Genomic DNA, 12101 nt, shown 5'->3' on the forward strand with positions numbered 1-12101 from the left:
TCTGGATGCCACCTCCACATCTTCCGATGTAGGGGCTTTCTCTTCTGTGTGGTGAGTCGCTGGAGTTTCACTGCAGCTAGTTTTGAATTTCCCACTCATCCCGTCATTATCTCTTAATGGAATCATGGAGACAAGGCAATGAGTGAGAAGGACTGGTCAGTGGACAAGCCTGGTGGCATACTATTAAAAGTTAGATTGGAAATGGTGAGGTTGCTGGAATCTTGGCTTATCTGAGACCTATGGAAATGACAAAATCTTATCATCTTCGCTGCTTCTTTGTTTAAGGTTCAAACTTCCTCGCTTATTTCATATCCTACCGTCATTGACCCTAGGTAGGATTACCTCATTGCTCTCTGGCTAAATAAGGGCTAATGCATCACAATGTTTCCTTTGTAATTAAGTAAGCTTAACCAGTTAAAGTTTCAGGTTACTTCAATTCAAGTAGAGTTTGCAAACTTCAGCTGCCCCTTTTCAGTCCCTGGTCAACAGTTCTCACTTGTGCTGGGCCAAGATATAGCTAGAGGCTGACCATTTGACACATTCTGGAGTAGCAAGTATGACAGCAGTACTCATTACTAAAAAGTTTTTTTAAAGGATATGTGGAAAGATGAGCCCATGATGACGACTAGCATAATTCCCAGGGCCTAAGATAGCTGTGTCAAATATGAGCTGTCCAGCGTAGAGCTCTGGCAGGCGGATCTGAAGTCAAGGATAGCTGAACAATTTTAAATATAATTTTTAGAAAGTACATAGCCTCTGTGTAACAAGGGAGTTGGAATGAATGGCCTATCCCTGGCCATTTGGATTGTCGTGTATCTACAGCTTCAAAAGTTGGGCTAGGCCATTTGAAGCAATCAAAAATGTGAGATAGGACTTGGGAAAAGGAATAGGTAATTCAGGTCTGCGCCACCATTCAGTAAGATCATGGCTGATTTGGTCTGTGGTTTCAACTCCTGTGCACACCCCATAATCCAAATGTCTAACAAAAACTTATCTAACTCAACCTTTAACAAATTTACCCAGCCTCCAGTGTTGACTGGGGAAGAAAATTTCTCACACTAATGACCTGCAAAATTTCTCATCTCTTAATCTATGAATGTAAGTTCTAGTTTCCCATCCTCCTGGTACCCACCCTAGTCAGTCCCCTCATGATCTTTTCAATACGATAATTGCTATTCCTCTATACGTCAATGAGTATGGACCCAATCTGTTCAACCTTTCACAAAGACCTTCATCTAAGGAATGAATCAAATGAATCTTCTCTGAACTGCTTCTAAAGCAATTACATATTTTTTCAAATCAGGAGACCAAAACTGTACACAGTACTCTAAGAGTGGTGTCATTAAGGCGTCATACAACTGGAGTAAAACTTCACTACTTTCATATTCCATTCCTTTTGCAACAAATATCAATATATTATTTGCCCTCCTAATTACTTGCTGTACCTGCATTCGAACTTTGTGATTCATTTACTAGTTCATCCAGGTATCTCCACAGCACCGCATTCTGCAATTTTCCTCCATTTAATAGTACATCACTTTTCTATCCTTCCTGCCAAAATGAACAAGTTCACATTTATTCATCTGTCTGATAAAGGTTTGGCCACTCACTTGTCTAATCACAACAGTGATTTATTGAAGGATAGTTAAAACTACATAAAAACATATTTAGTATAGATGTGGTCTGTGGTCTCTTATCCACACTCCATATCCCACTGCCTCTTGGGCTCAGACTGAAGATTCCCTCCTACCAGTATGTGTGCCCTAACAACTTATTAGGTGACAGCTCACACATTTCTTCCCAATGGGTCACATAATCCACCTAGGGCGTATGAACAACTGCCCCTATAGGGGCCACACCACCACAATATCCCTTTGCAAAGTCACTACCTCCTCTTGCCATCTTCTCATCCTACCTTTCTTGACGTCATTGGCAAATTTAGCTACCATATATTCAGTCCCTTGCCAAATCAGTGATATAGATCATAACCAAGAGAATGCAGCACTGATCCTGACAATCCAGTTTGTCAATTTGAAAATCCATGTATCTCTAGTCCAATCCTTGTTAGCTAACCAATCCTGTATCCAGGTTAATATGTTACCTCCTAAAGCATGTAGTCTTATCCTCTGTACTAATCTTTGATGTGGCACCTTACATATCACATCTATCTGTTGCCTCTTATCCACCTTTAATTGTTATTTCATCAAAAGACTCTTCAGCATGATTTTCCTTCCACAAAGCCATGTTGGCTCTGCCTCTTCACACCATGATTTTATAAATAGTCTACTATAACTATGAGGTTAGATCATAAGTCTTAGGAGTAGAATTAGGCCACTCAGCCCATTAGGTCAGCTCTGCCATTCAATCATGGTGATACTTTTCTCATCCCCATTCTCCTGCCTTTTCCCAATACCCCGATCCCCTTATTAATCAAGAACCTGTCTGTGTAAAAGACACAAAGATTCTCGCACGTTCACTGTGATCGCTGTTGGGCAAAGGAAACTAGTCTCTAAACTCCATGGCCTGGGGCTCAGTTCCTCACTCTGTGACTGCATCCTGAATGTTCTAATCCACAGACTGCAATCAGCAAGAATAGGCACAACACCATCTCCATAATCATCCTCAACAAAGCCCCACAAAGCTATGTCCTCAGCCCCTCACTATACTCCTTCTACACAAATGACTGGCCAAATACCCCTCCAACTCAATTTTCAAGTCTGCTGATGACACCACCATAGTCGATCGGATCTCAAACAATGACAAGACAGAGTACAGGAAAGAGATAGAGAATTTGGTGAACTGTTACAACAACAATAATCTCTCCTTCAATATCAACAAAATGAAGGAGATAGTCATCAACTTTAGGAAGCGTAGTGGAGGCTCTGTCTACATCAATGAGAATGAAGTAGAAATGGTTGAGATCTTAAAATTTTTTGGTGTCCAGACCACCAACCTGTCCTGATTCCTCCATGCTGACATTGTAATTAAGAAAGCCCACCAATGCCTCTACTTTCTCAGAAGATTAAGGAAACTTGGCATGTCCACTATAACTCTCACCAACTTTTACAGATGCACTGTAGGAAGTATTCTTTCTGGTTGTATCATAGTTTGGAATGGCTCCTGCTCTGTCCAAGACCTCAGGAAACTCCAAAAGTTCATGAACTAAGTCCAGTCCATCACTCAAATCAGCCTTCCATCCATTGACACTACCTATACTTCCTGCTGCCTCAGAAAAGCAGCCACATAATTAAGGACCCCATGCACCCTGGAGAGCTTCTTCCAAAGGGGAAAAGATACAGAAGTCTCAGGATATGTACCAAACAACTCAAGAACAGCTTCTTCCCTGCTACTGCCAGACTTCTAAATGGACCTACGTCGCATTAAGTTGATCTTTCTCTATATTGTAGCTATGACTGTAGCTATGCAGAATATAACACATTCTGCACTTTCTCCTTTCGTTCTCTATGTATGGCATGCTTTGTCTGTACAATAGGCAATAAGCAATACTTTTCACTGTATACTAATTCATGTGACAATAATAAATCAAATCATCCGTAATTTCCGGTTTTCTGCCACCCTTTCTTGAATAAAGATGTTAAATCAATCTGCTGGGCCCCTTCAAGGATCTAAGGAATTTTTGAAGATTTTAACCGATGCATCTGCTACCTGTGCCACCACCTATTTTAGCACACTAGGATGCAGGCCATCTGACCGGGTAGACTGTCAGTCTTTAGGTCTAATAATTTTCCTTGCAACTTTTCCCTGGTGATGGCAATTGTTTTAATTTCATTGCTCCCTATCACCTTTTAATTTTGGTTATATTGATTTTGTAATGTTTGTATTATTTCTAAGGCTATATTCTATGGTTACTTTTGAAATCACTAAATAGTAGCTTGATTTCATTGGCTATGTTTTACTAGCTCATTGTTAGTTTAACTGCCCATTTAGTCAAATGAGGAAATTGGCATTCTTCAATTTTAATAAGTATATTTAACATCAGGTGCAAGTACAGTGTGATATTTTCCTTTGAATCTTTGGCAGCAAGGTGACCATTTTTCAGTTCTGATTAGAAAGTGGAGCTCCCCATATATCACTCTGATTTCTAAGTGGTTTATGCTGTTTATATTTTGTTTCCCCAAGCAGGGGGAAGCAATGACTTGTAAATACTCTATCCATACTATAAACTTGAACGTGTTTGGTTTCTTTTAATGTTCCAACTATCACTTCGATATTTCTGTACTTTGCACCATTACCTATTGAAGGAAGAAGATACAACTTGCCCTGGGTTTTTTTCTAAAACTGGTTTTAATCTCAGCATCTGGAATGTGAATGACCAAAGGAGCAAAATGCATGTTAACTTCATAATCTATCCTCAACTGATAGAAAATTACTTAACACTTCAACTGGTGAGAATTAAAGACAAAGTGAATAAGAATAAGGTGGAGGCTGCCTCGCTAAATATTTTTAAGACGCGGGTTGATGGGTTTTTGATAAGAGAGGGGATTAAGGGTTATGGGGAGAAAGCGGGAAAGTGGAACTGAGCAGCGACAGATCAGCCATGATCTTATTGAATGGCGGGGCAGGCTCGAAGGGCTGGATGGCCTACTCCTGCTCCCATTTCTTATGTTCTTATGTTCTCGAGGGATATTGGAACTCTGATAAAGAAGAGATGTATGACACGTATAGGCAACAGGGAACAAATAAGATGCTTGAGGAGTATAAAAAGTTCAAGAAACTACTTAAGAAAGAAATCAGGAGGGCTAAGACATGAGGTTGCTTTGGCAGTCAAAGTGAAGGATAATTCTAAGAGCTTCTACAGGTATATTAAGAGCAAAAGGATAGTAAGGGATAAAGTTGGTCCTCTTGAAGATCAGAGTGGTCAGCTATGTATGGAACCAAAAGAAATGGGGGAGATAGTAAATGGGTTTTTTGCATCCGTATTTACTAAGGAAACTGGCATGGAGTCTATGGAAATAAGGCAAACAAGTAGGGAGGTCATGGAATCCGCACACGAGGACAGTTTCAACAGGGATCTTGGGTTCATGTCGCACTATCTGTAACCCCCATGACTTGCCTGGGTTTGCAAAACCTCACTTACTGTACTGTCTGGAGACAATACACATCTCTTTAACCTGTGATCAGTGCTCCTTCCACACACATTGTCAGCCACTTCAGGACTTGAACAGCAGGTTAGGTGTAAAGTTTCGCATTCTAATCAGTAATCTCTAAACTGTCTGTGCTTTATATGCTCTGTCTGAGGCCAGAACTCTCCATTCACCTGACGAAGGGACTAACCCGAAAGCTTGTGAGTTTACTATCAATCGGTTGGACTAAAACCTGGTGTTGTCAGACTTTTTACTGTGTTTACCCCAGTCCAACGCCGGCATATCCACATCAATGGTAGAAGCCAGCGAGTGGTAGTGGAGTATTGCTTCTCTGAGTGGAGGCCTGTGACTAGTGGTGTGCCACAGGGATCAGTGCTGGGTCCATTGTTGTTGGTCTTTTATATCAATGATCTGGATGATAATGTGGTAAATTGATCAGCAAATTTGCTGATAATACAAAGATTGGATAATACAAACTAAGGAAAGTTTTCAAAGCTTGCAAAGGGATTTGGACCAGCTAGAAAAATGGGCTGAAAAATGGCAGATGGAGTTTAATGCAGACAAGTGTGAGGTATTACACTTTGGAAGGACAAACCAAGGTAGAACATACAAGGTAAATGGTAGGACACCGAACTGTGTAGTAGAAGAGGGATCTGAGAATACAGATACATAATTCCCTAAAAGTGGCGTCACAGGTAGATAGGGTCATAAAGAGTGCTTTTGGTACATTGGCCTTTATAAATCAGAGTATTGAGCGTAAGAGTTGGGATGTTATGGCGAGGTTGTATAAAACATTGGTGAGGCTGAATTTACAGTAGTGTGTGCAGTTTTGGTCACCCAATTACAGGAAGGATATTAATAAGGTTGAAAGAGTGCAGAGAAGGTTTACAAGGATGTTGCTGGGACTTGAGAAACTGAGTTACAGAAAAAGGTTGAATAGGTTAGGACTTTATTACTGGAGCGTAGAAGAATAAGGGGAGATTTGATAGAGGTGTATAAAATTATGATGGGTATAGATAGAGTGAATGCAAGCAGACTTTTTCCACTGAGGCGAGGGGAGAAAAAAAAAACTAGAGGACATGGGTTAAGGGTGAAGGGGGAAAAGTTTAAAGGGAATATTAGGGGGGGGGGGGCTTCTTCACACAGAGTGGTAGGAGTGTGAAATGGGCTGCCAGATGAAGTGGTGAAAGCGGGCTCACTTTTAACATTTAAGAAAAACTTAGAAAGGTACGTGGATGAGAGGGGTGTGAAGGGCTATGGTCCAGGTGCAGGTCAGTGGGACTAGGGAGAAAAATGGTTTAGCACAGCCAAGAAGGGTCAAAAGGCCTGTTTCTGTGCTGTAGTGTTCTAACTGGACTATTTCATATGGATGTATTTTCAGGGAAAAACCCATAGCATAATATAAGTGATGCATGAACTTTGGTGCGTAAAAAATGAATGTAGAACATTAAATCTACAAAGACCCATCTGTTACTATTGATTAAGATGCTTTATTTTGAACATCTTTACATCTTTGTAAACGTCACCAACTACTGAACAAAGGTATAAAAACTCCAAATTTTAAACTATTGGAGAAATAGTTTATGAATGCTCAACTGGCATTCTTACTTATGGTCTATTCTAGTATAGATGATTAATGATATATTCGATCACCTTGATCTCAAAAAGTCATCTTTGAATTTTGTAACCAGCAGCAACAAGCTCAAAGGCTTCCTTAGATCAGTATTTAACCTACCACTGATAGTTCTATTCAAGAACTAATATGGTAGATATTTTAAGTGAAAGCACCACCAATGTGCCACAGTAAAACACAGGTAGTGATTGGGTTGTTCAAGCTATCCTAGTTTTGGCAAGTACAGCCCTGTGCTAGTCCATACTCATCGTATGTTCAGTGCTGGGCTAAAAATTCAGTCTAAGACATTTCAAGCATGTCATATGAAAACATTGATGTAATATGACAGTTGATTTGCAGTCTTAGATAAGTGAAGGCAGTTGCAAAAACAAATCCTATTTGTCAGAAACTCATAACAGACTTGTGCACATCAACAATTCATAAAGTGAATTGCAAAACAAACCTCAATAGCAAAAATACATCTGAAAGTCTATTAATTTGTCAGTAGTAAAGTTTGTTACTCTTCATTTGTGTCATGATTGTTTAACCACTGTACTTTCAGAAAATGCTATTTTTCCCCACAAGGTTACAAAGATATTAAGAAAAGTCATGCTTTAGAATGGCTCAAAGTACCAAACGTAGTAATGCCCCGTCAACACAAATATGTGCATCACTCTAACGAAACCTGATTAAAAATATACTTACTTTTTTCTCAGGGTAGCCCGAAGCCCTTTACTGCCAATTAAGTACTTAAGCCTAGTTGCTGTTGCAATGTAGGAGTAACAGCTTAACCTTAGCAATTATAGAAATAATCTGGTATAACTATACTTTCATAAAATCAACATTAAAAATTGATGCCATGCAAGTGCTGGCAAATTTATTTAAAAATGATATAACCTAAAGGTGGGGAAATGGAGAAAGAAACATCACTGTTTGGTGGGACAATTTAGCCAGACGTGAACAGAAAATACACAAATATTTATGCCATACCTATGACAAGATAGTCAAAAAGCAGCCAGTAAACTCACTATGGCACTGGTCCAAATAGTTTATTTTTTTAGAAAATGTTGTCCACTACTTTCAAGTTATTGAACAAATACAGTAGCCAAAATAAGTTTAAACTTACTAAATATGGCTACAATTGGCCATGACCATTTTATATAGACCCCAGTATCTAACAAAATAGAAATAATTCCTTTAAAGTTTCATTTTAAAAATGGTATTTCTTCAGATTTTATTTCTAAACATGAAGTAAAATGAGAAAACAAGAGTTTTACTGAAAAGCTTTTAAAATATGGAGGATCAATGCTTAGCATTATATCTGGAAACATCATTGAGAGGTCTAATCTTGAAATACAGTACATCAATCCCAATCTACACAGATTGTATTTCAAAATTATGGGAAATTAATGCCACATTACAGTTCAAGTACCAAACAATATTTGTAGTTTTCTTTAAAGAAAAAAAAAGAAATATTCTGTCTGAAAATTATTTTCAGGAGCTTACGAATATAATTAAGCTACTGCATTATTCCCTCGTCTACCGTAATTGATCAGTCACTTTTTCATGGATTTTTATCAGAATTGAACTGGGGAAATTGCATGAATCTTATTTCATGTAGGTCTTATAATACACAATTCTAAAGCACAGCTTGAGTAGGACAAAGTACAATGCCCCCTCTGAAACACATGACGAAGTTACAAACATAAATGATCAAATGAAACTCAAGTGTTTGTTTTTGCAGCAGCAACTCGAGTAACTTTTGTTTCCAACAACAGCTTTTCTTTCTTTGAATAATTGTGATAATTCATGTCCAGTCTCACGAACCACACCCAAGTGTCTTCCCTCCTCCACTAACTGGCCGAAAGTCTTTATGGAGGGAAAGGAACTTCTTTGTGCTTCAGACAGAGAAAATCCACTTCTTCCCGCATATTTTGGTACATCAAACTGCCAAGTTTCTTAGGACTGGTTGTAGGTTGAATTTTGACTGCCGTTAGGACCCTGCTCTCCTTCACTGTTTATGAAGAAGAAGAAAATGAATTAAAACACAAAAGCAAAATATCCAAAGATTATGAAAACATTTTTGAAGCCATTTTTTCTATTTTCTCTATCTCTTTTCACATCTCCTCGAAACATTCAACAGTCAAGAAAGTCAGCTTGCCCACTTTTAGATCTCTACAATTGCCAGCTCATCAGAAATTTCAGGCTACTTATCCAGGTATTCCCTCTGTCCCGTGGCAAAATATAAAACCTTCAGATGGTAGCTGGAATTGGGAACTCACTCTCTAGGAATCAAAACAGCTCATTTTGCGTCTTGTAGTCTCACTAGACTGTGACAACTCAAAAACAGCACTCTGTCTTTCAATTCTGCCTAAGTAACGCTCATTTTTTTTAAGAAAGAGAATCTAACCTTATATTTAAAAACCCCTTTTGGACAGCCTAACCTTCATGAAATAAAATGTTCTTTTCAATACACTAATAGGCTAAATGGTTTCTTTCTGTGCTGCATCATTCTACGAAATACCTGTTTGGAGGTGGTTTCGGTTTTGGCATCTTGTTGAGGATTGCAGCCATTTCTTTTCGGTCATCAAAATTCTTCCATAGATCATATAACTTTAGAATGACTCTGATTATCTCAAGGATCTGCCCACACACAAGAGCCAAAATGTTAAAACTAATGAAAGCAAAACAATTAATATGCTTTATATCTTTCTCATATATACCATAAACAACTTAGCACACTTTTATAAAAGATAATGGTTACTGGAAATCACTGTGTATGAGTAGCTGCTAGTTGAAGACTGACCTCAAGGAGAAAACAATTGAATCCTTTCACGAAAAGGCTTTACCTACAGGAAGTAAATAACTCCCAAACATCTATTTATTTTTAAATTATCCGGACCGAAAGGCTAATGGCCAACAAAAAAAAATCAAAATAAAATGTATTTACATTTTCAGTTGTTGCTAACTTCCCCTCAAAGTCTCCCTCTGCCTGTTGTTCACCCAGATAAAACCACACCCTGCATCACATCCCCACTGCACAAGTTTTCCCAGGTCCAAAATGTTGAAGGCATGGCCACCATGAATTGGGGATTCACAAAAGGCCAGAATTAGAGGGGTGCAGATATCTCAGAAAGCATATTACAGGGAGGCTATGAAGAGATTTGAAAACAAGGACGAGAATTTTAAAATCAAGACATGGCTTGATCGGAAAGCGACATATGTCAGCTCAAGTTTATAGAGGGTAGAATGAGTAGACTAGTCAGGAGTCATCAAAATAATCGAGTCTAAAGAGAACCAAGATATGAATAGGGGCTTCAGCAGCAGATCAGCTGAGATAGGGGCAAAGTTCCAGTTAGAAATAGGTGACATGAGTGAACACGTGAAGGTGAGATTTGAAGCTCATCTTGGGATCATATGTTGCCTTACATACTTCAAACAGTCAACCTCTGACTGTTAACAGACCAGACCAGGGAGAGGAATGAAATCAGTGGCGAGTGAACGCTGTTTGGAACAGAGACCAAAACAATGGTTTTTATATTTCTAATATTCAACTGGAGGAAATTTCTGCTCAACTAGTACTGATGTATATGTAGTCTGATAATGTAGCAGTAGTGAACAGTTGAGAGGGGAAATGATGAGGTGAAGCTTGGGGTCATCAGCATTCATGTGAAAACTAATGATATGCCTTTGGATGATGTTGTTGAGGGGCAACATATAAATGAGAAATAGGAAAGAGCCAAAGTGTTCCCTTGGGGGACAGCAGAGGCAACGTTGTAGGAACAGCAAGAGAAACCACTTCCAAGTCACTTTCTGGCTACAATTACATAGACAAGAATGGAACCAGGTGAGAGCAGTCCCACCCCAACTGAATAATAGTGGAGGGGCTAACCCCACACAATTTTCCTCCTCCATAAACATTCCCACATTCCAAATCAGACACTCAAATGCTCCTTATGCCCAAGTCAACACTCCCTCCATCGTATTCACTGGTGAACATACGAAATAGGAAATAGGCATTTTAACCCCTGGAGCTTGCTCCACCATTTGATAAAGTCATGGCTGGTCTATTTGTGTTTCAAGTTCAACATTTCTATCTACCCAGACAACCTATCTCTGCCTTAAAAATATTCAATGACTGCATCTCTAATTCCTGAGGCACAGTTCCAAAGTCGCAAAAACTCAGAAAAAAACTCATCTCAGTCCTAAAACAGTTACACAGTAAAAAGTCTCACAACACCAGGTTAAAGTCCAACAGGTTTATTTGGTAGCAAACATCACTAGCCTTTGGGGCTCAGTGGCCCGAAAGATACGGGGCCCAAAACTGCTCACAAAACTCCTCACTGTACCACAAGCCCACGGATAACCACAAGATGCTCCACTTCTCAAGTTTCCACACTAAATGCATTAAAGAAGCCATCCCCTACGGACAAGCCCTCCGTATACACAGGATCTGCTCAGATAAGGAGGATTGCAACAGACACCTCCAGATGCTGAAAGATGCCCTCATAGGAACAGGATATGGCGCTTGACTCGGCAATCGAAACTTCTGACGTGCCACAGCGAAAAACCACACCAACAGAAGACAAACATGTGACAAGGTGGACAGAGAACCCTTCATTGTTCAGTACTTCCCCGGAGTGGAGAAGCTACGACATCTTCTCCGGAGTCACCAACATGTCATTGATGAAGATGACCATCTCGCCAAGGCCATCCCCACACCTCCGCTTCTTGCCTTCAAACAACCACACAACCTCAAACAGACCATTGTTCGCAGCAAACTACCCAGACTTCAGGAGAACAGTGACGACAACACTACACAACCCTGTTACAGCAACCTCTGCAAGACATGCCAGATCAACATGGGTGCCATCATCTCACGTGAGAACACCATCCACCAGGTACACTATACATACTCTTGCAACTCGGCCAACACTGTTTACCTGATATGCTGCAGGAAAGGATGTCCCAAGGCATGGTACATTGGGGAGACCAGGCAGACGCTATGACAACGGATGAACGAACACCACTCGATCACCAGACAAGACTGTTCTTTTCCTATTGGAGAACACTTCGGCGGTCATGGGCATTCGGCCTCTGATCTTCGGGTAAACGTTCTCCAAGGCAGCCTTCACAACATACGACAGCGCAGAGTCGCTGAGCAGAGACTGATAGCCAAGTTCCGCACACATGAGGACGGCCTCAACCAGGATCTTGGGTTCATGTCAGACTATGACTTGCCTGGGCTTGCAAAATCTCACTTACTGTACTGTCTGGAGGCAATACGCATCTTTTTAATGTATGCTTAATGCTATCTCCACTCACATCGTCTGCATCTTTAAGACTTGATTAGCTGTGAAGACGTGCATTCTAATCAGTATTCT

The 12101-nt window shown here is 39.9% G+C and overlaps 1 protein-coding gene across 1 annotated transcript in view; it reads right to left on the reverse strand.

The window, feature by feature from the left end:
- Positions 1-6595: 6595 nt before the first annotated feature.
- ccnc (cyclin C) overlaps positions 6596-12101 on the reverse strand; it is a 36409-nt gene continuing 30903 nt past the window's right edge. The window contains exons 11-12 of the mRNA XM_080192663.1: positions 9242-9360; positions 6596-8731 (exon numbers count right to left, since the gene is read on the reverse strand). Of these exons, the coding sequence (XP_080048789.1) occupies positions 8677-8731; positions 9242-9360 (174 nt within the window). The 3' untranslated portion in view covers positions 6596-8676. The remainder of the gene's footprint in view (positions 8732-9241; positions 9361-12101) is intronic.

The sequence above is a fragment of the Carcharhinus amblyrhynchos genome, chromosome 7 (assembly GCF_965287045.1).
Source record: "Carcharhinus amblyrhynchos chromosome 7, sCarAmb.v2.hapA, whole genome shotgun sequence".
Lineage (NCBI taxonomy): Eukaryota > Metazoa > Chordata > Chondrichthyes > Carcharhiniformes > Carcharhinidae > Carcharhinus > Carcharhinus amblyrhynchos.